General features: G+C 37.1%; 1 protein-coding gene across 11 annotated transcripts in view; it reads right to left on the bottom strand.

The window, feature by feature from the left end:
• The window catches only part of HERC1 (HECT and RLD domain containing E3 ubiquitin protein ligase family member 1), a 112,064-nt gene that overhangs the window by 59,289 nt on the left and 25,130 nt on the right, over nt 1-27,645 (bottom strand). For 7 of the 11 annotated variants that reach the window (XM_041123485.1, XM_041123484.1, XM_041123492.1 and 4 more), the window contains exons 3-23: nt 27,101-27,196; nt 26,592-26,786; nt 24,656-24,967; nt 23,865-23,961; nt 22,126-22,269; nt 20,561-20,688; nt 19,536-19,680; nt 19,280-19,451; nt 17,950-18,084; nt 16,027-16,192; nt 15,321-15,446; nt 13,857-14,078; nt 12,491-12,643; nt 12,179-12,311; nt 11,490-11,681; nt 10,084-10,305; nt 9,003-9,209; nt 7,193-7,307; nt 6,978-7,098; nt 4,651-4,822; nt 1,114-1,420 (exon numbers count right to left, since the gene is read on the bottom strand). In XM_041123485.1, coding sequence (XP_040979419.1) covers nt 1,114-1,420; nt 4,651-4,822; nt 6,978-7,098; nt 7,193-7,307; nt 9,003-9,209; nt 10,084-10,305; nt 11,490-11,681; nt 12,179-12,311; nt 12,491-12,643; nt 13,857-14,078; nt 15,321-15,446; nt 16,027-16,192; nt 17,950-18,084; nt 19,280-19,451; nt 19,536-19,680; nt 20,561-20,688; nt 22,126-22,269; nt 23,865-23,961; nt 24,656-24,967; nt 26,592-26,786; nt 27,101-27,196 — 3,560 coding nt within the window. The remainder of the gene's footprint in view (nt 1-1,113; nt 1,421-4,650; nt 4,823-6,977; nt 7,099-7,192; nt 7,308-9,002; nt 9,210-10,083; nt 10,306-11,489; nt 11,682-12,178; nt 12,312-12,490; nt 12,644-13,856; nt 14,079-15,320; nt 15,447-16,026; nt 16,193-17,949; nt 18,085-19,279; nt 19,452-19,535; nt 19,681-20,560; nt 20,689-22,125; nt 22,270-23,864; nt 23,962-24,655; nt 24,968-26,591; nt 26,787-27,100; nt 27,197-27,645) is intronic. The other 4 variants (XM_030014157.2, XM_030014164.2, XM_041123491.1 and 1 more) reach the window with 3 other exon arrangements.

The following is a 27,645-nucleotide window of genomic DNA, read 5'->3' as shown; positions in this document are numbered from 1 at the left end:
CCTCAAATGACTGATCATTCAAGTGCCTTGGTAAGTATTACATACAATATACAAAAACACTTCTGAGCTGAGAGGACAAGAAAACAGAGACAGAGTAAGTGGGTGAAAAAGCACTGAACTTATTAAAAACCCACCCATAAAATGCATCCTAAAGTTGATATGCTGGAGATGAAAGCCACTTTGACAACGACAGAGGCAGCCACCCATGCTTTAGGGACTAGATTTCCAAAAAGAGGCAAAAAGAATAAAAGGGTACTGAATATATATAATCTCCCTCTGAACTCCCCGTCAATATCTTCATTTAAAGTTTCAGAACAGAGTTTCTGTACGCTAGAAGCTTAAGTAGACTCAGGAGTTCACTAGTAGCATCAGCTACGCAATTCCTGTGTTATGTTCCAATACACACACACACAAAGATGTCTAGAATAAAAGTTTAAAAGGGTCAAGTTTAGAATAAAACTGTGTTACCAAGAATATCTCAGGTTATGAAAATTAAAATACATTATGAAGTACTTACACTATTTAAATTATACACTTCTCCAATTCAATGAGCTGTCTGGCTTTAATTTGTTATTCTCCTATACCTAACAACAGTGTCTTACACATGTCAATATGTTAGAAATATTTTTAAAAATCAATCATGAACGACGCTTTTTTCATAATAGTCTTTGAAACTTTTGCTTTTAAACATGACCTACAAATTTTTTGTGGACACTACTATATAGGACATTGATAAAGTTCAAGATAATACAAGTATGGTAATAAAAAAATCCAAACACATAAACAAATTTTAGGAAAAATAAACAATTTTTCCAGTTACCTCAGATTATCTGCATAACTGATGATCTGGACTTTATTACTATTTATCACTAAACCCAACTTTGAAAAGCAAATACAGTCCACACAGAATAAAACTCTTCTTAAGGTTTAGTTAATGTGGACAAAGAATATTGAGAAAAATCACTATTCTCAACAAAAACATAACATTGCTCTAGGCAAAAATCTTCTTTTAAAAAAAGTTCTAAGAAGCCTCAGAGAAAAACTGAGGTTATTTAATCAATTATAAAGGAAGCAGAGAAGAGTTAACTATTCTAAGCAGTCAGCAAACCCCACCTTGTCATGAGTCCGATCCCCTCAGAAGCAGCAGAGGGAGGTTGCTGTAACTGTCCATCCTCCCTTCGTTTCTGGAGCTCCTCGATAACAGGGCTTACTCCCAAGATCAACAAGGCACATCTGTGGATCACAGAGTTGCATGCAGCAGTATAGACATCTTGACCCTCCGTCAGATCAGTGCTGATTCTTCGTTCCTGCTGAGACTGAGGAGGTGGATCATCAAGTCTAGTCCCTGTCCCAGTGTTCATCCTATCTCGATCCCGACTGCGAGCTACTTCACGGGCTGATAGGAAACATTGAAATATTTCTGTAACACGCAACACAAAAAGAAAGTCTTAACTTCTAGACAAAGCTACATAGAATGAAACATTCATCTACATCTTGGGCCAAAAACTGCCCCACTACAAAGAACAACAAAGATTTTTCCAACAATAAAACAACAGATTAGTAATACAAAGCTATAAAAGAAGTCACACAAACAGGTTGAACAAAGCATTTATACAATGTTAATATTAAAATGAAGAGGACAATGCTATTTGACAGAACACTAAACGCTCTTTCAGTGTCTTACTGCAACCCAACTCCTGTTCAGATAGCAAAGAAAGATTATTTCATGTTTGCCTTTTAGCAGATGCATACGAGGTAATGCTTCTGTAAATCTGTATTCCAGACACCAGCATATCTGTAATTCAATACTGAAACAGTTTCAGGCTTTTATTTGTTTTGGTCAGTACAATGAAGATCCTATCAAAATTCTTAGCCTTCATGTTACTTAATTTGTCTCAAGTACCAGATTCTTCTAAAGAAGCTGTGTGAGAGACCACATCACCTCTGTCCAAAGACCTAAAGCTCTTGACTTAATTATTTTAAAGTTCAGTTCCCCTTTGCAAACGCAAAGGTAATCCAAACACTTCCTTCACTGATGTTAATAGAGGCAGCAAGACATCAAGGACACTAACTGAACTCTGCATGTCAGGATCAGCATCTCTTAAGATCTTCAATAAGAGTCATCATCTTCCTACTTATTTGTGCACGTAACACTACTGTCTGTCTGCATATTTCTGGATACATTTCCTTTACTGTACCCAGAAACCCTGCCAGGTAGAATTTGAGAACACTAAGCATTTGCCCACGAAGCATTTGCCCACAATAACTGTGTATCAAGCAGCAAAAGCATATTGCATCTACTGAACAGGTAACACATGTACACCTTCTAGAACCATAAATCATCTCATGATTGTGCACTTTAACTCTGTAGTACACTTTTAGCCAGGGATCAGGTTAGGAAAGCCAAAGCCCTGATAGAACTAAATCTGGCCAGGGACGTCAAGGGCAACAAGAAAAGCTTCTATAGGTATGTCAGTGATAAAAGGAAGACTAGGGAAAATGGGGTCCTCTCCGGAAGGAAGCAGAGGACCTGGTTACCTGGGACATGGAGAAGGGTGAGGTACTCAATGACTGTTTTGCCTCAGTCTTCCCTGGCAAGTGCTCCAGCCACGCTGCCCAGGATGCAGAAGGCAAAGGCAGGGACTGGGAGAACGAAGAGCTGCCCGCCATAGTGGAAGATCAGGTTCGAGACCACCTAGGGAACCTGAAGGTACGCAAGTCCACGGGACCTGATGAGGTGCATCTGCGGGTCCTGAGGGAACTGGCGGATGAAGCGGCTAAGCCACTATCCATCGTATTTGAGAAGTCATGTCAGTCCAGGGAGGTTCCCACTGACTGGAAAAGGGGAAACATAACACCCATTTTTAAAAAGGGGAAAAAAGGAAGACCTGGAGAACTACAGGCCAGTCAGTCTCACCTCTGTGCCTGGCAAGATCAAGGAGCAGATCCTCCTGGAAACTCTGCTAAGACACATGGAAAATAAGGAGGTGATTGGCAGCAGCCTACATGGCTTCACTAAGGGCGAATCCTGCCTGACAAATCTGGTGGCCTTCTACGACGGGGTTACAGCGTTGGCGGATTAGGGAAGAGCAGCTGACGTCATCTACCTGGACTTGGGCAAAGCATTTGACACTGTCCTGCACAACATCCTGGTCTCTAAATTGGAGAGACATGGATTGGACGGATGGACCACTCGGTGGATAAGGAATTGTCTGGATGGTCGCACTCAAAGAGTTGCGGTCAACAGCTGGATGGCCGAGTGGAGACCAGTGATAAGTGGCGTTCCTCAGGGGTCAGTATTGGGACCTGCACTGTTTAACATCTTTGTCGGCGACATGGACAGTGGGATTGAGCGCACCCTCGGCAAGTTTGCCGATGACACCAAGCTGTGTTGTGCGGTCGACACGCTGGAGGGAAGGGATGCCATCCAGAGGGACCGTGACAGGCTTAAGAGGTGGGCCCGTGTGAACCTCATGAAGTTCAACAAGGCCAACTGCAAGGTCCTGCACATGGGTTGGGGCAACCCCAAGCACAAATATAGGCTGGTCGATGAGTGGATTGAGAGCAGCCCAGAGGAGGGCTTGGGGGTGTTGGCTGAAGAGAAGCTCAACATGACCCAGCAATGTGTGCTTGCAGCCCAGAAAGCCAACCGTATCCTGGGCTGCATCAAAAGCAGCGTGACCAGCAGGTCGAGGGAGGTGATTCTGACCCTCTGCTGCACTCTCATGAGACCCCACCTGGAGTACTGAATATTCACCTCTGGGGCCCCCAACATAAGAAGGACATGGACCTGTTGGAGCAAGTCCAGAGGAGGGCTGGAGCACCTCTCCTGTGAAGAGAGGCTGAGAGAGTTGGGGTTGTTCAGCCTCGAGAAGAGAAGGCTCCGGGGAGACCTTATAGCAGCCTGCCAGTACCTAAAGAGGGCCTACAAGAGAACCAGAGAGGGACTTTTTACAAGGGCATGTAGTGATAGGACAAGGGGTAATGGCTTTAAAGTGAAAGAGGGTAGATGTAGAGTAGAGGTAAGGAAGAAGTTCTTCACTGTGACGGTGGTGAGGCACTGGAACAGGTTGCCCAGAGAGGTTGTGGATGCCCCATCCCTGGAAGTGTTCAAGGCCAGGTTGGATGGGGCTTTGAGCAACCTGGTCTAGTGGAAGGTGTCCCTGCCCATGGCAGGGGGGTTGGAACTAGATGATCTTTAAGGTCCCTTCCAACCCAAACCATTCTGTGATTCTACTACTCTTCAAAGCTTATTACATACAAGATTAACACATACAAACACAGCAAAAATTCTATATATAAATACTGATGAAAACTCAGAGATCTACTGAATAGAAGTTTAGAGAAAACAATATGAAACCTATCAGTCTTGTAGACAGTGCATATAAGAGCTGTTGGTTTAGGTCAGATGTCCTGAGAATTGCCCAGAAAGACAGTCTACTTGCCTAGTATTCACATTCCCTTGTATCAAAAGGCATTTCTGACCCAATAAAAGCACTACACCATTTTATAAAAATCAGCTTCTCACAATATTTGTGCAGACAAATCTTTCACCATCTTTTAAATAATGTCTTCATTTTACCTTGGAGAGAAAAATATACTCTCCTTCCAAAGCATACTACATTATTGACACACATAACTAGTACTTACTACCAGCTGTCATAACTTCATGTTCTCTTTCCTCTTCTTCATCTTCTTGTTCTGGATGTCCGTCTTCTCTGTCGCGTTCTGCCTGCTCCTCCATTTCCGCTTCTTCATCAATTGTACGAGTAAAAGAATGTTCTTGAGTATCAATATCAGCAGATTCTTGGTTATCTAACATCTTGATAAAAAAATATATATATACAGTGAAATTAATTCTCACCAAAATGAAAGATGAACAGAAAAGGACATAGGTATTTAACAAGGTTTTTTTCCTATCAAAAAGATACTTTTCATATTGTGTGATATAAACAACAGACAACTGTTTACATTCAAGGCTTTAAATACGTAAGTTGGAAAATTTAATTTTCCTTTAATAACTGTTCCTCAGATTATTTGCAGAAAAATGTCTCCTTGTGATGCTTAGACTCTACTGTCAAACTTGGACTCTTCAGCATCAAAGCCTTTAGCAACCATGTGCTGCTGTCTCATAAAATCTTCTCCCTTTTTAAAGGGCATGAATATGATAAAACTTACTTGGATGGACAAGATTTTGTTACTTAAAGCGATATCAAATATGTTCTCATTTTTATTCTTAACAGTCCTGAATTTGCAGTTCTTTTCCTCCCTTTTATTTCAATGAAATTAAACAGACGCATACCCTAAGATCAAAGATTAGCATATGAGGTGCACAAGAAGAATAATATTCTTAGGATTTGAATTTAAAAAATCTTTTTGATTGAGTGGATATATTTGGGTTGATGCTTTACTTCAATTTGAAGATATAAGTGCTGACCAGCAAAATACTGACTACCTAACAGACAATTTTCCAATGCAGGAAACAGCTTCAGACAATCTGAAGAAGGCAAAGCTTTACATATAAATCATACTGTTAGATTAGAAGTTTTAGAATACTTCAGAAGGTAATTAATTGTACAAATCTTGGGACATACACACCCCACCAGCATAATTCATCTGCCCTCTCCTGGCAGTTTTCCTTTCCAAAAAACCAGAAGGTCTTGGTAGCAGCAGATCATGGTCACCGTTTTTCTGGCGCCTCTTATTTGCTCTCGTCATTCTACCAGTAAGCCTGTGTATACTGTGCAAATGCAAACTAGCTATTTTTTCCCAATAGTATTAAATCTGAGATCTCCCTGAAGCGACAAATCTACTGCATACATTTAGATTTGCTGTGCTGCATCCGCCCAATAAGCTCGAGGATTTCCAGGAGTAATGGAACTTACTGCACACAGAGTACACAGTACCTGACTGTGAGCATACACCACAGCTACAACATGAACATGAAGCAACAGATTTATTACATGTGTACAAAACAACCACCCTGTGTATGCTTGGTAAACCAGAGAACCATGAGTCTTAATGTATGTATACTGTCCTGTGTACACACACTACATCCAATGCTTTCAGAAGTGCTGAATCTCTTGCAGATATTAGACCCCTACCACGAGAAAGGAAGAGGCAAAGACACGTATCCCCTTGATATTAATTAAAAGGAGGATAGAGACCTACACAATTTTAAAAACCATGACTAGTGCTTTACAGTATTACTAAAAAGCCTCATAATCCTGATGTCACACGAAAATTTCTTTGAGTAAAAATATCCCACCTGTAGATTGTAAACAGCAACTAAAAATTCTATCGGATAAACCCTCATCCTACTTTAAGGACAACCTTGTAATGCCTAAAGTCCCCAGCCCTGAGTAACTCAATGAATACTTCCATCATCAATTCTGACCTGGCTTAATAAAATTATTCAGAATTTGCCATCATGGTAGTTTCAGGCCCAGTCCTATCACGTCTAACATTCATGTAGGGCTGACAAGGACAAGTAGCCTTAAGGTAATGTTAGGACTAAGAGAAGAATTTGGCCGGGGAGGAAGGAGAAAGGGGTAAGGCAGGGAAGGGGAAGAGAGAGGTGCAGAAAGGGACAGAGATTAGAGGCCCAGATAACTCAGCTGGATTCAGGGATGGCAGCCAGACTAAGCTGTGGCCTGGTCAACACAGCTAAGCAATCTACATCCAAGTTGTAGTCTTCTATGGTACAACATGCTATGTTTACAGGTAAAACTAGGCTTCAGGATGTGCTTGAGTCAAATATTGTGAGTCAATCATTTGCTTCGGCTGATTTAATATCACATGTACTACAGATTAATGGACGACTAATTATACATTGTCCACTTTCATTTAAAAACTCCTAAAAGTTTTGCAACAAGGTAGAACAAAAATGCCAGCAACATATATGAAACTAACTTAATGTAATATTTTCTTAATACACAGTAAAGCCTGAAGAACTGAAAAAAGATTTACAGTCTCACCCATCTGTCTCTCGATGACGATCTAGTCTGAATAAGTTCCATGTTCTTGCAGGCAAGTAAGCGACTCCGAACTTTATATACACAACGGTACACTTCTGCCAAGGCTTTGCCAGGCTGGTACCTACAAAAAAGAGACCCAAACCAGAAAAAAAATCATACAAACTTTCTTTTAAAAATTGAAGTTGAACTTTTAAAAGCAGGTTTAAGTTACTTGCCTGCTCTCACCACAAGCTTGACTAAGTAAACTTGTATGTTTCAGAAGCGCTGCAAGAACAAATCTGGACACAGTATCTAGGAGTGATTCATTACTTAAAGTTGCAGTATCCCAATCTGAAAAAAGAAAGGGTTCATCAAAACTGGCTGTGGTTTCCGACAAACAAATATATTTTCAATGACATGAAAAAAAAAAATCTTTACCCATTTAAGTCTTTCAATTTAGAAGAAGTTTTAATGCTTAAGAAAGTTTAACATCAATAAGTACACTGCTTCAGACAAATGTGTTTTGGTCTGCTCAAGGCACTTAAGTCTAACAGCCAGCCAAGGGTATGCACACAAAGTGCCATCAGAGACTCAAAGAGCTGAATTTAGGGTGCAACCTCTCTTTAAATCAGGGATACCGAACTGGAATTCTTCTCTTCACTGAGCCACTGATTTACATGGAACTTCTTTAGAAACACACCGTATTTGAGGCTTTCTGCTCTTTTACACGTGGTTGAAACCACACTCGAGAATTACTTCGCAGACTCAATTATGATGAAAAAGCCTTATCTCCAGTAGGAAAGCCAACTATTAACACAAGCACAAGCTTCACTGCCAATATTAACAAGAGACATTTCCAGGTCTCAAAATTAAGGTTTGACCAGTATATTCAGAAACTGACCTTTTCATTTCAAAATAGTTTTTCCCTACTTTAAAAAGAACCATTACAAAGGTAATACTGTTCTAGTATAAAAATACCAAACTGCTAAGCAAACCTCCACAAGGCACTGTAATTTTTCATGGGGGTTGGGGGCGGAAATTACTTTCCCACTTCCTTACAAATACCTTCATAATATCTTTTTCAATTAAATATTGTCTATGAATCCTTGCAAACTGCTTTAGAAATCACAAAAACTTACCTGGCCACATACAGTTTAGTCTAACATACCTGCTCCTTAGCAAGTTCTATTACTTTGCATTTGATGCTATGCTAACCATCACCATACAACTTTCAGTCAGCTTGTACTGTGAACAGAGCAGAACCACATCGACTTCTAAAACACCCAATTCCATAACCAAAATAATACAAATTAGCCTCTTCATCTCAGATTTTGCAAACAGACAACCAGCATTTTTTACTGGAATTCCTACTTCCGTGGAATTCTGCAACAGAATTCTCCCTGTTGCTCTCAACAGGCACACAATGCCATTTGCTGTCTTCTTGGTCTGGCCTAGCTTCGCCAGAGCTACAGAAAACTATCTCTGGATCCAGCAGAGAGTTACAGTACAACTGCAAGGCTTAGTAGATCTTAGTAAAAGGAGACCTGGGAAGCTTGAGCAGGAACCCAGATTTTAGATAATAAGCATGAAGAACCATTAATAGTCTAAGACCAGCCTCCCAGAGACTTGAAAAACAGAAGATGACTTAGCCCTTCATGCCATTCCTAACATATTTTGCAAGTTACTTTGCCTTCCCCCATCTCCTCCCCATCAATTTTCCTTTTTAATTCCAAGTTTCACCCTGCTCTACTAGGAAAACAGAAACACCAACAACTGAGTAAGCAAATAAGAGTCTCTTTTTTCTAGTTTGGAGGGAAAAAGAACATTGAACCACATGTTTGCCAATCACTGGAATCAATGTCAAAAATAAGTAACAGAAAAAGTGAAAGAAAGATCGTGGAACATGACAATAAATTAAGTTTATCATGTTGCAGAATTAAAAGTCGTTGCCAAAGAAAATACAAGATTCTGCTAGGCACATAGTTGGAGCATGTAATATGCTTTTAATGCACACACGCGCGTGCATATGTATTTTCAACATCTTACCTTTACTGACAGCATAGTCTTGCATACTGATCCAAAGGCTCCTTGCTGGCTCTTTTGTACAACCCAAGGCCAAATCAACATAGACTGTAATCTCAGGTCTCAGCTTATAATCAAATGGCTTCTGTTCCTCATTTCCAGATAGGGCCACTTCTAATAAGGAGCTCATGCATTTGTCTAACAGAAGGGAAATACCTAAGAAATTAAACTCTGAAAATTTTGAGGATTACATGCATCAATCTAAAAGTGTATAAAACAGCTTTCACTCTCCACTTCGTTTAAAAAAAGAAATTAAGACATCTCATTGTTCGACTACAAACTCATGTTAGGTAAGGAAAAAAGTGACTTAGAGTTACAATTTACATAAAACCTATGAAGATTTAGAAGCGTTATCCAACTCTGCTTCAATAGCGTAATTCTGTATCATTAATTCTACCTGAACTATATAGCCATACACTTGCAATTATTGTATGGACTCATTTCAAATTATTATGTCTTGTAAGTAAGTCTTGAAGTCATCTACTTGGAATCAGAGGAAGAAGGAGATATCAACTAAGAGCAACGGGCCACAGAGAAGCAGAAGCAGGTGCATTATTCAGATAGGAAGGGATGACTTGAAATACTAATGCCGAGACCTGTTAGCACTTCTGGTAGATTAGAAGGATTGAAGTTTGTTGTTAATAGTATTATTTCTAATTAATAAAAATTCCACTTTGTAAGTAGAATACAATTTAAGATAATCTTTTTCAATAATTAACATTAACACTGGAGCCCCTGGTGTGTCTGTTAAATGCCGAGCATCTAAGAGTAAAACACTGAAAATTAACTCAGTGAAGTCTGTGTTGCTTCTTTCACTAAGAAACTGCACGTTTTTTTCCCTTCCGCATGCATTTCCAAGACCCTTTGTAAACTGCAGCATATACTTAAATACCCGTTTTCCAACTTTTTGTATTACTACACAAATAGACAAGAATGCTGAAAGACAAACCCTAAGTACACAGACTTATTCAAACATCATCCGAAATTTCAAAACTGAACACAAATATTTACAATAACAATTAGACACTTGCATTTAACAGCTTACCTAAATGAGGAATATCCATTTCCACTCCGTCACTGAAAAGTGGAGTTTTCAACCAATAGGCTGTATCTTGTTCCTCAGGGGACACTGGAGGTCCTTGAAGCATGCCACCAAGACACCGCCCAATAAGCAAAGCTACAGTTCTCTCTAGATCAACAAGCCATACCCAAGACTGGGCAGGCTGTGGTAAGGGCACTCCAGCAGGATCAATTAATTCAGGTCCACCTAAAAGTATTAGCAATGAAGAGTCAAATTAGTCACTGTTGCCCAGATGTTAAAAACAATTCCAAAATTAGTAAAATTAATGGCAGATCTTGTTAATATTTCCCAGTTAATAGCAGATTTGCCCCTCAGACAACAACCTTTAAACTGAAGAAACAGCAGTTAGGACAAAGAGATCGCTTAACATTTCAACTTCAGCAGCAGCAGAGGCCATCACCATTCATGGTACAACTGTTCATATTCAATGAAGTAAAGGCTGTTTTAAACTCTGCCCAAGCACCTATTTTGTCCAATACATATTTCTTTGTGTTCTGATAAACATGTATAGATAACAGCACTCAATTAAAGCAGAAAATTTTGCCAAAAACATTAATGAAAAATTCCATGAATAGCAAATACGTATAGTACCTCCTATCACAAATTTCAGTCACTTTACCTCTTTCTTTATATTTCTATTTCATTGGCACCAGAAATATCTGGTGGCACATGTTTAGGAAGTTAGCAGGTAATTCATGATTTTAAGTTAAAATTCTATTACGCTACAAAATGGAAAGCAAAAGTAAAATTTGGAAATGAAAACAAATAGATCATGACAAAATTATCTATTAGCTGCGTCAGGGGAAGTTCAGATTAGACATTATGAAAAGATTCTTCACTGAGAGGGTAGTCGGTCACTGGATCAGAGTCCCTCAGGAAGCGGTCACGGTCCCAAGCCTGTCAGAGTTCAAGAGCTTCTGGGCAACGCTCTTAGTCATATGGTTTAGTTTTAGGTAGTACTGCGAGGAGCAAGGAGTTGGACTCAACTATCTTTATGGGTCCTTTCCAACTTGAGATATTCCATGATTCTAAAATCAGTGTTTCTTTTACAAGTAAAGAATGGTATTTTCATGTATTACAAACTTAGTATTTTCAGTTCAATATATATATTTCCCATATTGCTCTTGGATTCCCACTCAAGTCAATATACATTCTGGGTTGACAGAATAAAGAAGTTTGCCTGCAGCTCGAAGTATTTCATGGCAAGGGATGTTAACACATCTAGGAATTTGAAAAGGAGATGTAGCAAGATGCCTAGCTTAAAAAAAAAAAAAAAACATCTTAAAGGGGAAAGTTAAATTTCCACTTCAAAAAGGTGACATGCCATTCTTTATTTTTCAGATTAAAAGTGTGTTAGCTATTACACTTACCATGAAGTGGCCACTGTAATTCCTGATCTTCTAAAAGGGCTGCAGCAGGTAACAGTCTATTAAGGCGATCTAAAGGTGGCAACAGATCTAGCAGGTAACTCAACAAAGGCCGAGCTACTGATACTGGTAGTAACAATAATGAGTTGACAATCTGAGAGAGCATACTACCAGCAGCCGACACATAAATTACACCTACAGAGAAAAAAAAAATAATTCTGAATTATAGTTATAGCTATACAATTATATTCCAAGCACAATTTAACAAGTCAGAAAGAACTGCATAAAAATTGCTTAGCTGTCTCAAAATGTCTCAACTGTACATGTTGAATTGAGGGGTTTGTTTAATAATTATTAATCCATTCCATATTTTACTTCCACACTTTTCAGTAATCTCAGAAAAAATGTACTTTTAAAGAGAGAATTCTAGAACTAACGAAACTGAAACAATAATGCACAGAGACAATATCCTCTCTATTCGGTATTTCTCCTGTATGCAAGATGTTCTATCGAAAACATGAACCAGATGCGACGCTTGGGTAGACACTTAATCTCCTCCTTTGGGGGAGGCTTGGGATGTCTACTTTATCAGATATAGGGAAAATAAGGTATTTTATTATTCAAATCTAAACAAATAAGAACTGCCCTGAGCTTATGGAGCCACCATTACTGATTTTTCCATGAATATTTACCTCTCAGTTTTTCCCCAACACTACCATTCCAAGAGCTCTCCTTAAGCAGTGTTGCAGAACGGGAATAGATATCTGTAGCATGAGGCAATAAAAGCTGAAGGTGTTTGTGAAGCAGTGCCACACTGCTGGAATTCTGGAAGGAAACAAACATACCTAAGAATAATTCTGTAAATGTATTTAAGGGGTTAATTATTTAAATCAGTTTAGCTTTCAAATATTCAGAAGATTTTCAACAGGGACCTTACAACATTCTGGTGCTTATGCATATTGAATTAATTTCCCCCCCCAAATGACAAAAATTAGGGCACACACCTCACTAACACTGTTGATGTGGCAATAAGCCAGCAACTGTTTCTGCAGTGAACATAAAAGCTCATGAAGATGAGCAGGTTGGCTGTTTTCTGATGATGATGTACCCAGTAAAAATTTATCACTGTTTTTTTCCAGTTCTCCAAAGGCTTGGTCCTATTAAGACAAAAAGGGGGAAAAAAAAGAACAATTAATTCTGCCTTCAAGTGCTATAACACTTTACTATAATCTTACAAAGAAGCTTTTTTTACTTCTACCATGTGCACTTGTAATTATCGAAGGAATCAGATAATGTCAAGTGGATCATGGGATAACCAAACTTGAAATTACAATCATTTAGAATATCACAATAGTGATTGTGATAGCTGTCAGGTGAACTTTTCTATTCCAAAAAAGGGTATTTTCTGAGGCAGAAATATTTTTTGTTCAACTCACCATGGATAACTGGATGAAAGAACTTACTCACCACCCTGGCCCCCAAATCACAGTATGTTAAAATAAGTAATAACCCTTTAGAATTTATTGTGGGCTGATACAAATGTTTCAGATTAGAATCCTTCCTTGCATTATCTAGGATGGCAACAAAAGGAGCAGAAGGTAGATGGCTGCTTGACTTCATTCTGAAATCTACTGAAAAAAATGAGTTAGTTTCAAGTAGAAAATTCAAAGCAGATATCTCAATCTAAATGTCTGGTGGAGGTCCAGAGAAAAGAATAAAAAACTAGCAACCCTCACCCTCAGGAGCTAGGGATACTATGCCAGAGGAGGAGTAAAAATCTCCAATTTCTTTTTGCTGTTATATTTGACTGGCTAGTTAAATAAGAAGGGCAAGTCAGTTACTTGCTCTTACACTCCCCTAAACTTTCTAAGAACAACAATCTGTTTGACACACTATTATGTGTAATAAGATAGCTGACCTGTACTTGCTGCACTATTATAAGGTAGTTACCCTAGCGAAGTTAATTAAACAGATTCACGTTTCTGGTGTCTGCCTATCTTTCTCTAGTGGCTGAGATTATACTGACAAAAAAGGGTTCCATACAATCTACTTGATGTGTTACATTCTATCTTCCAAAAATTTTTGAAGCCAAAGTAAGAGCAATAAAATACTTTAGTCTGATATGAAAGCACCTACATTTACATAAGCCAAGTTAAACAATAAATACCACTATAACAGTATTAGAACCATAATGTTAGAAATGATTTAACTGATTTTAGTCCACTTCAGGACAAATAAATATGGCACTACTACTTTAGCTAAACAAAAAGAGCACCATTTTCTGAAAGTGGGGAAAAACTTTTAACCCTTCCAAGTATTCAAAATTCATAACCAGTTAAAATAAATAATAAATACAAGGCCTATACATACTGTATAAAATCCCAAATTTCTTAGAAGAGTCTTCATTAGGATTTCAGCTAGATGAGTATCCGGATGACTACTCTGGACAGCATATGTTTGATCGGAGAGATTTCCATAGCTGATACATAATGAGGAAGTTTCTGTGGCATCAGATGGTGAGCTGTAGCCAAGCAGGGAAGCTACATGGGTGTGGTCCTGCAAGCTTGTCAGAATAATATCCAATTGCATTCTCTAAAGAAAAATGTTTAGACACAAGAAACTTTCTTTGTTAATGAAGACAAAATAATGAGCTAAGAAGAAAAAACCATCAGGCATAGTTATGCAGTAAAAATATTCTAATGAGATATGAAAATAAGCTGGAGGACTTTACAAAAAAAAAAAAATCCAGTTTTTTCCTGCAGATTTGTTGTATTAGAGAACAGATAAATATACCAAATTAAATGACCATACCCAGTAAAGATCTGAGATTAAGAGAGAGATATTACACATTGGACCAAATGCTTTCTTCAGTTTGTTCTAGTTATCTTATGGGGGGGGGGAGGGGGGGCGGGCGACAATTCTTCTAATCTATACATAGGAAAAAGGAAAAGGGTAAAAAGCAGGAGAAGCATACATTAGACCAAGGGAGGTGGCAGATGCAGATACAACCTTCAATTTCAGTATTGTTCCCCACTACTGCTGGTTATGAATCCTGAAAAATCAAAATTTGTTCTACCCTAGTAATTGTTGGGGGTTTTAGTTTGTACCGGTACTAATCTTCAGAAATCTTTAGAAAATTAGATCAGAAGATTCTTCTTCATAGTTTCAGTATCAGAGTAAACCAGTCTATTCCATAGTGTATGAAAAAAAGGATTTGACCAGGATCCTATGTGTACAGAACTGAATAATAGTTTCTCTCATTTTTTAATCTGAGACTACTGCTGAAGCTTCAGTTCCTACTGCCCTCAAGAACAGAAACAGATGTTCTTTGAATTTCTTTCCTTCCACTTTTAAGATGCTGGGCAAGTCTCCTATCCTGCATTAATTCCTGATCTTTACATTCAAGAAAGAAAAAGAAAAAAGTAACATCCCAGTCATCTTTGCAAAGTAGGGTGAAATCCATGTAGGAAAAGCATTATACAAGTATTCTTCATAGAAAATAGTTAATTTTCTGTTACCAAGACTTACTAAATCAGGCTAGTATTCAAAAATATCTAATCTTTAAACTTGTCTAGATACTCTTAACACAGCAATTCCTAACCTTTCTGTAGTCAACCTTCACTTGAGAAAACATGTAGTGCTCCCTATCTCACTAGATTCTGATTTAGCCAGGCTACCTACAGATTTTGTAAAGTTGGGCTTTGCGCTGCATCTCACCAATAACTTGCTTGCACTTTGCAAATGAGGTTCTCCTCACTGTTCAAAATGTTCTAGCAAAAGAAAAAAAAACACACCAAAAAACACACCACAATTGCTTTCAAAGACAGACCTTACCTGTCCTTTTGATAAGCTTTCCCATCTATCAGGACCCTGGGGTAGAAGAGAATGTAGCAATTCCATTCTCTCTCGCAATGGAGGAAGTAGCATAGTTGCTCCTACTGAGAGAGTCTCAATTACAACCTAAAATTAGAGTAGCAGAAAAAATTTTCAGTGGCAGGGGGGAAAGCATCAAGTCAACTGTACCTTTAAAAAATACATCAAACACGATATATCCAAAACATCCACTTAATTTCATTTAACATCAGAATTCTATCACACAATAGCATATTAATCTTTTATGCTGTGATGCAAAGATAGGTGGAGTGAAACAAGACCAACATATTGTCAAAACCATAAAAAATTCATTGTAAATTGCTATTTCCCATAAGAGTGCCATCTTAGGAGAAGTTACTCAAGTAAGTTAGTTACTCAATCCACAACATGAACATTTTCGGCTCATTATTACAAGCAATAATAATTAAAATGTTACAAAATAAAAGCAGCTTTTTGAAATTCTTATGCAAACATTTGCCTCTGCTTTCAGATCATAAAACAGTGATGGTGATTAAATTTTTTAACTTTAATGAGTAAAACGGGTAAGAATCATGTTCATCAGAGTGCCAAGTTCAGAAAGTCAGACAATCTCTAATTACACAGTCAAAGAAAGAAAGAAAAGAGAGTAGTAGAATTTTCACATGTGAACAAAAGAAACATTACTTACTTCCTGAATTTCATCAGGGACAGAAGAGTCCATCAGTCTAAACAACAAATTTCGAAGAGGACCAGCTTGCCGGCCAAGAATGCTAGTAGCTACGCCTCCAGCCAGTGCAAGTGCAAGATGATTAGAAAGCAGCTTCAAACACAATTTAAGAAAATTGTGATGTTCCCTGTAAAAAGAAATACGTCCCTGTTAATCTATTCTATTATTAGCCTTGCTCCCTTACACTTATTTGCGCACTAAGCTTTTAACTCTCATTTGATTTTGCTTAACAGAAAGATAATTACAACTGGGACTTCAAAGAAACTCCTCTGAAAACCTACTGCCAACCTGCTTAAAAGAACAAAAACCAAACCTAGACGAGAGAAAAGTGTCTTTGTGGACAACGGTTCCAAGAGGCATTCCGTTTAGAAAAGTATTCCCATGAATTAGGAGGCAAAATCATCCCAAAATACACAAATAGGCAGACAAATATATTCCTCAAAAAGGAACAAACCCCTCCTTTTAAGAAGTAATAAATGTAATCCTCTCTCAGGAGATTTAGGAGTACAATCGGATTAAAAATGAGAAGTCAGGATATTAATTTCTAGTCTTCTTAAAAAAGAAAACTTTTGAAAAACTTTGTAGCAAGGAAAAAACGATTCATAAGGATCTTTGATATTTATAGTGTTTTTTGCAAACGTCAGTGAGGAAACATTCAAGCTTTCATATTTTATAGCAATACATTAAAAAACGTCACCTTTGGTGAAAAGACTCAAATCTGGAATCTGTAATAACGATTACTAATGATTTCTCAAGAGGCTGTTTCAGTCAACATGGCACTATCAAGATAAGCTTAGTTTTGTTGCATTTCATTTTCTGGAGCACCTTCCAGAAAAGACAAATTTGTGGAAATGCAGAAAGGCTCCCCAAATCCAAAGCAAGGAAAATGCTTCTTGCCCATATATTTCAAACCTAAGTGACATTTCACGTCTATGAATCTCACATTTGTAAAACTGCACTTTCTAAAATAATGGAACATCTTATCTTTAAAAAAAAACCAAAGAAACAAACAAAACCCCAAACCACCACATGGAACTGATCATGAAATATCCCAAACTGTCCACCACTAACCTCTGTCTGTATCAGAAGCAAACTGCTGTAACTGTAATACTACGCCTCATTACAAAGTTCCACAGCCAATCAGTTCCTGAAAAAATTGAACTGCCTTTCGCCATTTTGTAACAGTTATGCTACTTGACATAACCTGAACAACAGAGTCATACATAACCTTTAAAAAAAGTCTTTCACGCATTCTGAACGACTTCTAGCTCTCCAGAGATGATCAGAGACCTTGAGCTGCAGGAAGAAAATAGCCCACCCCACCATGCTAAAAACACTTGTAGAAAAATATCCTAATTCCTTAGACGGAAACAGGGTTTTATCAGAGCATTGATCCCAACTCAAAACACAGTGGCAACTATACACCTCCCGGTCTGAGCATCATACATGTGTTAGTCTGTAACTGAATGTATGGATTGATAGATTATCACTTGAAGAGGGTTTTTTTTGCCTAAGATTATCAGTAGATTAGAGCCAGTAAGCATCCACTCAAACAGGTTACAGGAAGAAGAACTGGCAAAGCAGAAATAATGTACAGAAATAGTAAATGCATTTCAACTATATAGAAAAATGTGTTTTAAAGCATAACTGAAAGAAAATATTTAATTTGGTGTATAATTAAAATCAATTCCACACAAAAGATCCTGCTACATTTGAGGCACTGAAAAGCTCCTGTGTTATACAAACAAACAAATGGCACCTGAACCAGCAAATAAACTAGACTTATGCTTGTTAAAGAAAAGACTAACCAGGACTAAGCCATGCACCACTGCTGTAAAGAAAAAAAAATTTTATAAATCTATAACATGCATATAACGTATATACCTTGATGAAGGAAAAGGAAGAGGGGGGATTTCACTGTTAATTTTGTCACAGTAGTGCTCAAGAAAAGAACGAAGATGCGAAAAGGTACTTTCTTCAAGGTCTACACAATAGGGTCTGTGCCACGCCACAACTTGCCTGGAATCAAACATCAAAGCAAGTTAACTACTGAAAATATTCTAACTGCTTTAATAAATTAACAGTTTAAGCAGGTTGTGTATGTGCTTGACCAAACCAATTTTTTTCTTAGAACAAACTAGTATGATTGAGGCAGACTAACTTCCTGATCCCTGAAGGTATTTTCTGCTCTCTTTTCTGTAAAGTTCTTTACAAACACTCTTCATTTATGAACAAAGACACCTACAATGCCATAAATATAAAGCCATACGTGTTTAATCTGATTCTTGCAAAAGCTGACCAGTACTCACAAAGCCGTTTTTAGTACAAATGCCAGATTATAAAGAGACTTTGATACAATGCAGGGAGAATTCAAAAGGAGTAGTACCACTTAGTACTGTTTTGAGTCTCACTATTTTCTTAACTGATTTTTATAAGATTGCTCTCTTTAAAACAGGGCATTTGAAATTCTTCCCGAATTATCTTCCAAATATTAAGTTTTTCTATTCCTTTGTTTTAGTCCATGTATAAATCTGATGCTTACTGCTTCATTTCAATCACTTGCTCATGTCTTTGGTGTAACAAAGTATTACTTCAATTATTGTATATTAATAACCAAACTATTTATTTAGGTACTTTTTTTTAGTTTAGGTTAACATGTAACCACCCAGAAATTTGTAGATATTTAAATCCACATCAGTAATTTGTCTAAACATCCCCGTTTCCCAAAGTCTTCTGCTTAGTCTACTCATTGTTACACTAAAGGAAACTGCCTAAGCCATAAAAAAAATCCTGTCAGAAGCACAAAATAAAAAATACTGAGTTGTTTCTCCTCCCACTGCCTAACTTTTCGATTTTTAGTAAACAGAGGTAATTTTTGTCTAACAGCAGGCAAGAAATCTTCATATACAAAGAAATTTGTATATAACATCCAAATCCTTGGTGCTGCTATATTTTCACTTGTAAATTTAAAAAGAAGAAAAGAAATTTAAATTTAAAAAGAGGAAGAGAAGAGGAGAAAAGAGAAGAAGAGAAAGAGAGGAAGAGAAAGAGGAGAGAGGAAGAGAGAAGAAAAGACTTTCCAGTCCAAAACATTACAAGCAGAATACTTGAAACGCATTACATGGTTAACACTTTCAGGAAAGAGTTAAAAGTATCCCAAAGTGGACTTGTATAAAAAAAAATTTATACCAATGTCCCCCAATGTCATTGTTACCTGTCCCTTGGAAGAGCCGTCCAGGCAAGGCTATGGGATGTTCCTGCTGAAATCTGTTGAATTGCAACTCCATCTAAACCACTTACTTTCTTCGGTTTAGTAATGGGACCAGTAGAGTTTCCCTGACCACACTGTCCCATTGAATTGTTACCCCAAGCATAAACTTCATTATCTATAAAGTAGAAGACAAAACCTGAGATACAATTGCTTTTGATTAAGAGGGGGATTATGTATTTTTACACCTTATTCTGTTTACCATGAGAAAGTGCCAAACAGTGACTGTCACCAATCGAAATATCAACTATTCTTGTAGCAGCCAGTTCTTCAATAAGCTTGGGTCTGAGAGCAGTAGCCTCTGAAGAGCCACAGCCAAGGCATGCACCGCAGCCCCATGCATAAACCTAGAGCAAACAAACCACAAAATATTAGCATGTCGAATTTGTATTACTGGTGACCAAGAACAAACAAAATACCAGATAACCACTTGCACAATGATTGCAACTATGCTTTCAACCAAACATGTACAGTACTTTCAGGACTCTAATGTACATTTCGTATCATCTACATTTCTTCCCCCAACTACTCAGATCACTGGCCACAGAGCACATCAATGGGGAGGCTGTTGTAAGAAAAGAAACAGCTGCAGTAAACTTCAGCATGCCTAATCCATACTTTTAAAACCCGTTGCCTTTGAATCACAGTGGGGTGAGGGTTGGGGTCAGTTAGGTTACATGTGTAGAAATGCTTACTGTATTACATGTACATACATCATGCTAGTAAGGAGTCTTATTTACCAGCTAAACATTTCTCTCCAAGCACTCCCGAGATTTTTCAGATTAGAAATAAAATTTTCAGTTAACACCTACATTCTAAAATACACATACATTTAAAAAAAAATTATTAAATCACTTAACCACCTGAGTTGGTTAATGCATTAAAAATTACAAGCATTTCACTGCTTTTTGCTTCCAGAACCCACTTTGCTTCCTGAATCCAATTTGATTTTGCACTGGTTACGTTTATTAACCTAAAAATAACTCATTTTCTGTGGCTAAACAAGACTCTTGAAAAGCGTACTTTTACATGATTCTTCAGCACGTTTTTAATTACTCTAGTGCATTAGGATCTCAGTACTTTAGTCAATCCCTAATCAAGAACTTTACTGATATTTAAGTACTAGTTGAATATTTTCTCAACAGTCAAATAATAAATGCTGAAATAATGAACCCACACCATCTTCACCAACTCTCACCATTTGAGTGAAAACTTGTTTTTGCCTACCTGCCCTGTTGATGTCAAGGCAAGTGAAGACTGGCTCCCAGCACAAACTTTTCGAATAAACATTCCTTGCAAGGCTTCTATAACTTTAGGTTTATACACTCTGTTTGTATCACCGTGACCAAGTTTGCCTACAAAAGGAGGGAACACAAGTGGAAGGTATTTTCAATACATAAACTACAACAAATAGAAGTACCCAAAACCAACTCTCCTTGGATTTCCAGAAGTGTCAGAGTATATATTCAAAATTAAAACATATTACAATTTTTATAAAACCTCTTCTCTTTCAATTGCAGTAATTACAGACTTCAGGAAATACATATTTATTATAGTGTATTTAAAAATTGAAACATTAATTCCATATATCTACACTGTTCATTGCCTGCTGTTTAATTACTAAAGCCTTCCAAAGCACTAAACCTTTTCACATTCGGCAAAAAAAGATTACTTTACAAAGTGACTTGAAAAAAACCCATCTTTTCTGCATTTTTTCTAACAGCTGTGTGCATTTGTGTAACCATTAATATTTTTATTCCCTTATTCCTCCTTTAAGTTTCTCCTGAAAGCAGCTATTTCTCTCCACAACTTCACCATTTTCAATCAATGACCTCAAAAACAAGACTGTCACTAGACCATGTCAGTGTGCTGACAGAAAAACATTCCTCAAAAGGAAGGAGAAAAAAAAAAAATCAAATGTGAAATATATTACAAAAACTGATAATTTTTACAAATGTTATGCTTTGATTCATGTTGCTTTAGCTTTCATGCAACACTGTAGTAGCGTATCTTTAATATCCAAAAGCCAAATTCTCTAATTTACTGAAACAGAAGAACAAACTCCAATACTTTGTGAAGATTAAGATGCCTGTCCTGCTAAAAAATTTTTCAACTGAAATTACAGAAAGAGGGAGACAGAGGAGTGGGACAAATTCTATATGTGCATGTCTGAGCTAGCTTTCAAACAAAATTCAAATTCCTACCCAGTTCTATTAACCACCAATTTGATTATGAGATTTCTGTAGTCTGCATTTTCCTCTCTTCTCACGCTAGGCTAGGAAGCAATAATACAGCAATTTTAATCTGACTTTTAAATTTTATCTAGCAGCATAACCAAATTTAGCTAAATACGGTAATAATAGAAAATGAATGATTCTGTGTTTGACGAAGCGTCTACTGGCAGTGAAGGTCAGAAGCCCTTCATTTCTGAGATGGGACGTGTTTCTTCAAGAGGCAGTTTAAATGCAACAGTTTCGAGTATGTGAATACAGTTATTGCCATATCAAATGAGTGAGTTTATTTGAAAGTTATCAGCATAGCATTTTTCCAGAATTGCTTATGCATTCATTGAGCTTTCTGCTCTGTGAAACACCTCTTCCTTCTGATATCCTTTCTTAAAGTCTATAATCTTGCAGTTAAACTTAAAATATTGTTTTTAGGTTTTACTAAAATCCTTTACTTGAACAGCTACCAAATGACAAAACCCCTCCCCCCCAAACTTCAAGAGTACTGAGGCTATGAGGTAGATGGAATAAGATGAAAATTACTACCATAATGTTAGTTTTACCTACCATTGTCTCCTCCTCCAAATGACCATACTGTTCTCCCATCTTTGGACAGAGCTATTGTGTGTGAACTGCCACAGGAAACCTCTCCTACATTGCTAATATCTTTTACTAAAGTTGGAATGTTGCGGCTGTTGCTGTCACCATGACCTAAGGAAAAAAAAAAAAAGAATTTTTCTTTTTGTGAAGATTTAAGTTCTATTTATGGTTTGTAATTTCAGTAAGATTTTGCAAAACCCATATACACTGTAATCATCACAAAATATAATTTCTGCCCACTTTTTGGAAAGATTTGTAGTAAGGTTTGGAAGAGATCTGTAGTAAGGTTAACAAACATATCATTTTTATAAGATGTACTCCATCCATAACACTAGTTCATACCTTACTGCCACCAAATCATAGGACTATTTTCTACCTAGTTTAAAAGAAATAAAAAGAATTACTAGCACAATTGCCTTTAAAACTAGTTAATTAGGTAGCTACACTTCCTAATACTGGGCAGCAGGTAGCCTGAACAGCATGAGGAAACTAAAATGAGAGCATACTCTTACTACTGTCAATACAAGCATACATACTGCACAGACAAATAAAACCAACAAACTAGCTAGTTTTAGACAGTCACAATTCTAACTGGTCCTTTCTGCAGAAGCCAAATACATTACAGTATCACCTACTTCACAGTAAGTATGACTTACATGTCTAAAACTACAGAAATGCTGCAGATATGGAAGAAAAATGGGGAAGAGAGGGGAAAGAATACTACATGATATCCATAACTGATTAAAAGTGAACAAGTTACTATGACCTAACTAAATGCTACTTTTTAGCTGCACACTGGAACTCACCATTGCACACTCCAAGCTCCCCAAAGCACATAAAAACCCCACATTAACCTAAAACTCAATGAGAACATTTCCACAATTCACCCCAAAATTGTAGGTTAAACCTCTAACCCAGTGTTCTTAACAGCAGGGGTAGACTCAGCACTTCCACTGATTACCGTGAAACACTGTCCTCCTCTTCTGCCCCTGTCAGGTACTTGCTTTCACCCCTCTACTTGGCAATCATGACATTCAAAGCAAAGACAGCAGAAAGGAACTGAAGCCCAACTTGAAGCAATTTTCTATGCAAAAGCTGTTGGTTCAACTGAACCTGCTTGAGAAGGGTGGTTTTATACTAGGCATACCAGCTGTACAGCAAAGATGATGAAATATACAAGTGAAATTTAAGCATAATACTGTGGTTTTTGTTTCAGTTAAATGAAACTTTTTGGACATATTAAGATAAAAGGACATTAACCCATTCTGGCAAACAATGTCAAGTATCCTTATTAGTATCACATTAGAATCAGACCCTTGATATTATTAGCCAGTTATTCATGACTGTTCAAAGAACCATCCTACCGTCACGAGATTACGTTTATGTAGAATTCCAGTTTAAAATGTCTACTGTTTACATTTAAGTGACAGTGGCAATCAAATATAGTCTTATGAATGAACAAAGGCAACTTTTCCTGAAAAGAAAAATTTTAAAAAATAGAATCTTTGTAAAATTAACTGCATTAGAATCTTTTAAGTGTCTCTGCACTAGTTTTAATGCAGTCAGTCACCTATACACACACACCTCTGCACATGTGTGCATGTGTATTTAGAGGGGACAATAAGAGAACAAGGAAAATACACATATAGTACCATTACCAGACACAGGAATTCTTTCAAAAGCATCTCATGAAATTTTAAAGTTACCTAATCTTCCAAAGTCTCCTTCTCCCCATGTATATAGCTCTCCATCTTCTGTAACAGCAGCACTATGTCTGTATCCAGCTGATACACAAACAACAACCTACATTACATGCAAAAATAAAAATCAAGCTTTTACACAAAATGAACAGGAAGTTTGAAAGCTTACGAAAGTCAAGTTTCAGAAGCATTCTATGTAAACTGACTTGTTCACTTGTGTGGAGCAAGTACACACACAAATTAAGCTTTGCAATCTTTTATATTCAGTATTTCATAAAGTGAAAATCAGTACACAAAGAGACAAGTTTATATATAAACTCGTCATAATTTATTTATCAAGCAAATTTAACATAATGATATCCTAGTCTTACAACAGCAAAATGAAGCATCAGTGGAAGTTTAAAACACTGGCCAAAACATAGACAGATAGGGAAGAGAAGGCCTTTAGGACAATACAAAGCCACTTATCAAATGAATTCACTGAAGAGTTGTATAGGAGAAGTCCTAATGTTACAGCTAACAAAAGCAACCATCTCCTGGAACGTCATCACAGTTCAGCAAAAGCATATGAGCAAGTTTTACTCTTAAGACTATGAGAAGGTTTACTGACAATGTCATTGCCTAAATCACATGCCTAAAGGCAATCATAAGTTTTAGTGCTTTGCTGAAAGCAAAAGCAGCTTCTAAGAGAAGTTTAGAAAAAACACTAAACTTTTTCTTAAGATTTTATGTATTTCAAATTTTACACATCACAACTGAACAGAACAAAAATAGGTGTTCTACTATACAAAACATACCTTTCCTTGCAGAGGACCCTGAATAAGTTTGGGATATTTCTGAGTTGAACTATTTCCATGTCCCAATTTTCCATAGTCACCATCACCCCAGCTGAAGACTTCCCCTTCTGTTGTAAATGCTAAAGTGTGACCATCAGATCCTTTTGAAGATGACACTTTTTTAATAGACCTATGAGGCTCAAAAGTCAGTTTTTTCAATGTGGACTGATTATTGGAATCACCCAGTCCTAGTCTCCCGTAGCTGCCTTTACCACAGGCTCTAACAGAACCATCCGTAGAGATAACAAATGTACAATACTGTCCAGCTTCAATCTATAAACAAAAAGGTTATGACAGTAAAAAAGAAAGATTAGATAAATGTAAAATTCACATATAGGTCTAGAAGTCTGTATTTTTAAAAACAGAATGTCAGTTTCTTTACATAACCCTTTCATATAACGTAATATAAACATTAAGGAGAATTTGCACTTCAGCAAGCAGTACAATTCAAATTCCTGGAAAATATGAGTAAATCCATTTTCTTGAGATAAAGGATGTAAACAGCAATTGATCTATTATTTGCATCTCTCCTACAGACTACAGAACTCAGGCTGCCTTCAGATCTCCAAGACTCACGGATGGAAATGGACAGTGTTTGAAGGAATCTTAATTTTTTTTAAGATTAAAAAGACAAAATAACAGCTTGATAAAGCACTGTAGGTTTTGCTTAGTTTTAACCAGTACCAAGAGGTAACATTACAGAAATACGCCAAATGCTAAAAATCCACCATTTGAGACTATGCATTTTAATTACATAAACACCAAAGAAATAAGACCAAAAGTTTTTAAGAAAGAACTTGCCTCTAATGGAAAGTCGGCACGCAGCTGAAGAATGACCTAATAGCAAACCAACTAACCCTGGAATAATTTCCTATAGGATTCTTAGCCCACCAGAAGTGCAAAGCAGGTTCAAATCTGAGGCATAAAGGCACTGCATGTCCACATCATAACATAGCACAAAGCAGGTGGTAGGCTGCACAGTGACAGCCCTATTTACTGTGAATTAACTTCTTCATATAGACAAATCCTACAAAGATCATCAATGAAGGTTAAAGAAAAAATTCTTTAACCCAGTGGGAAATCACATAAATAGGTTGTATGGGTGTATACCATACTATTTAAAGAGTAACCCATTCACTCAGATCACTCATTCCACTCTTGTGTATTAGTGTTTTGTTTAAACAAAGTTTTTTGAATGCAGAAATTTGCTTTATGATGCCTGGTCCTGCAGTCCATTGGCACATAAAATATACCAGTGACGTCAACAGAAACAATTCCACAAAATGTACCTAAATTGTTTAGCAACCAAAAAAATGCTTTTACTTAAGTCAACACTGCAAAGCCAATATAGTAAACAGAAAAGCAAACTTATATTCTGTGTCACGCATCAACAGAAGTGCTCAGTTGCAACTGCAGAATCTGTGACTGAGAGCAGAAAGAGCATACTGTATATTGATTTTCAGAAAGATAAATAAGGTTGCTGTGCCAGCAGTTAGTCTGGTTTGGACTTTTAAACTAGACAACCTTGGTGTGAAAACCACCAGTGGAACAGAAGATTAAGTACTTAAGATAACTTTTAAACAACTGTAAAAAAAATAAATAACTACAGGCAAGCAAATTCGTCTCTGCAAATGCATTTCATCCAAGTTAGATAATTTGGTTGTTCTTGTTACATCGATATCAATCTCTGTGTGTCATTAAAAATGAAAAAGAATGTTTTTTCCAGGAATCAATAAAAGTAGTGAGATACTTACAGTAAAACAACTTCTGTGATTACTTCCGAGCGTCTACTTCATTACAACTTGACACTCAGAAACAAAGTACTATTTTCCAATTTCATACTGTAACTATGAAGCTGTTAAATGTTACATAATGTACCACTATAAATGTCACTCACTGTCTGTGCATCAGAAAAACTTGGAGCAAGCTTGGGTTGAAGTATTTTCTCTTGAGTTCCTTCTACCAGTTGATGACTGCTGTTGCTACCCCAAACATAAACTTCACAGGTCTCGGAAACAATGGGAGCATCACCCGTTTGAATGCTGTCAGGACTGGCACATGTTCTTGAATAGTCTGATGCCATTCGACAAACCTATTAAAATGAGAGATTTATTACACAGTAGCATTTTCATTTCTTTCCACATAGTAACAATGTTTAATGCAACTTCAATTTCCCTTCAATATGATTCTCTGCCTAAAACACAAATCATCCATCACCGTATCATTAGCTTGCCCAAATTACTTTGTTTCTCTACATCTTCATTTTTCACCTTTTTTTGCCTTCCTCTTCTACTTCAGAATAACTCAGCAGAGACTGGACCATACCCACATGCACACACCAATCAGATGTGTGAGGGGGAAGTAAACTACAGTTACCTTAAAGTCAAGGTTTATTTCAAGACATACCTCTTCAAATAAACACAGAGCTGCCTCGTAAAGAGAACATAAGCCGTCAGACGTTCTAGTTGGCTCTCTCCATTGACTTCGATCAGCAGATGATCCCTACAATTTTTAAATGTTATGAGAAAAATACTTCCATACAGCAACAGTGCACCTGTACAAAATACATTAGGGATTTGTTCTTACAGTTAAGCAAAATTGAAAGCTCTTTCTATAAGCATATGTAAACTACCTTTCTCCCCTGAGCTGTAGTATCTGCATACACTTCAGGATAACAAAAATGTGATAAGTGCTAGTTAAACATTCTTATTTATTCATTTTTGTGAAAATATCTGGGTCTAGAGTTAATTTCTCCTAACACTGTTTTGTTCCGAAATGCATGTCATTTGTGTTGAGTTTAAAGTGATTATTTTTTAAAGATGTCTAATCATAATTATTTTTGTGTTTATGTATCTTCCATATTTTGGTCTCTAATTTTACACCTAGTCCAAAATCAACAACAAATAAAGCTGCCTATCAGGACATTCAATCCAATTCAGATCCTGCCACTG

Source organism: Aquila chrysaetos, chromosome 5 (genome assembly GCF_900496995.4).
Source record: "Aquila chrysaetos chrysaetos chromosome 5, bAquChr1.4, whole genome shotgun sequence".
In the NCBI taxonomy this organism is placed as follows: domain Eukaryota; kingdom Metazoa; phylum Chordata; class Aves; order Accipitriformes; family Accipitridae; genus Aquila; species Aquila chrysaetos.
This window is presented reverse-complemented; position numbering and strand designations above follow the sequence as displayed.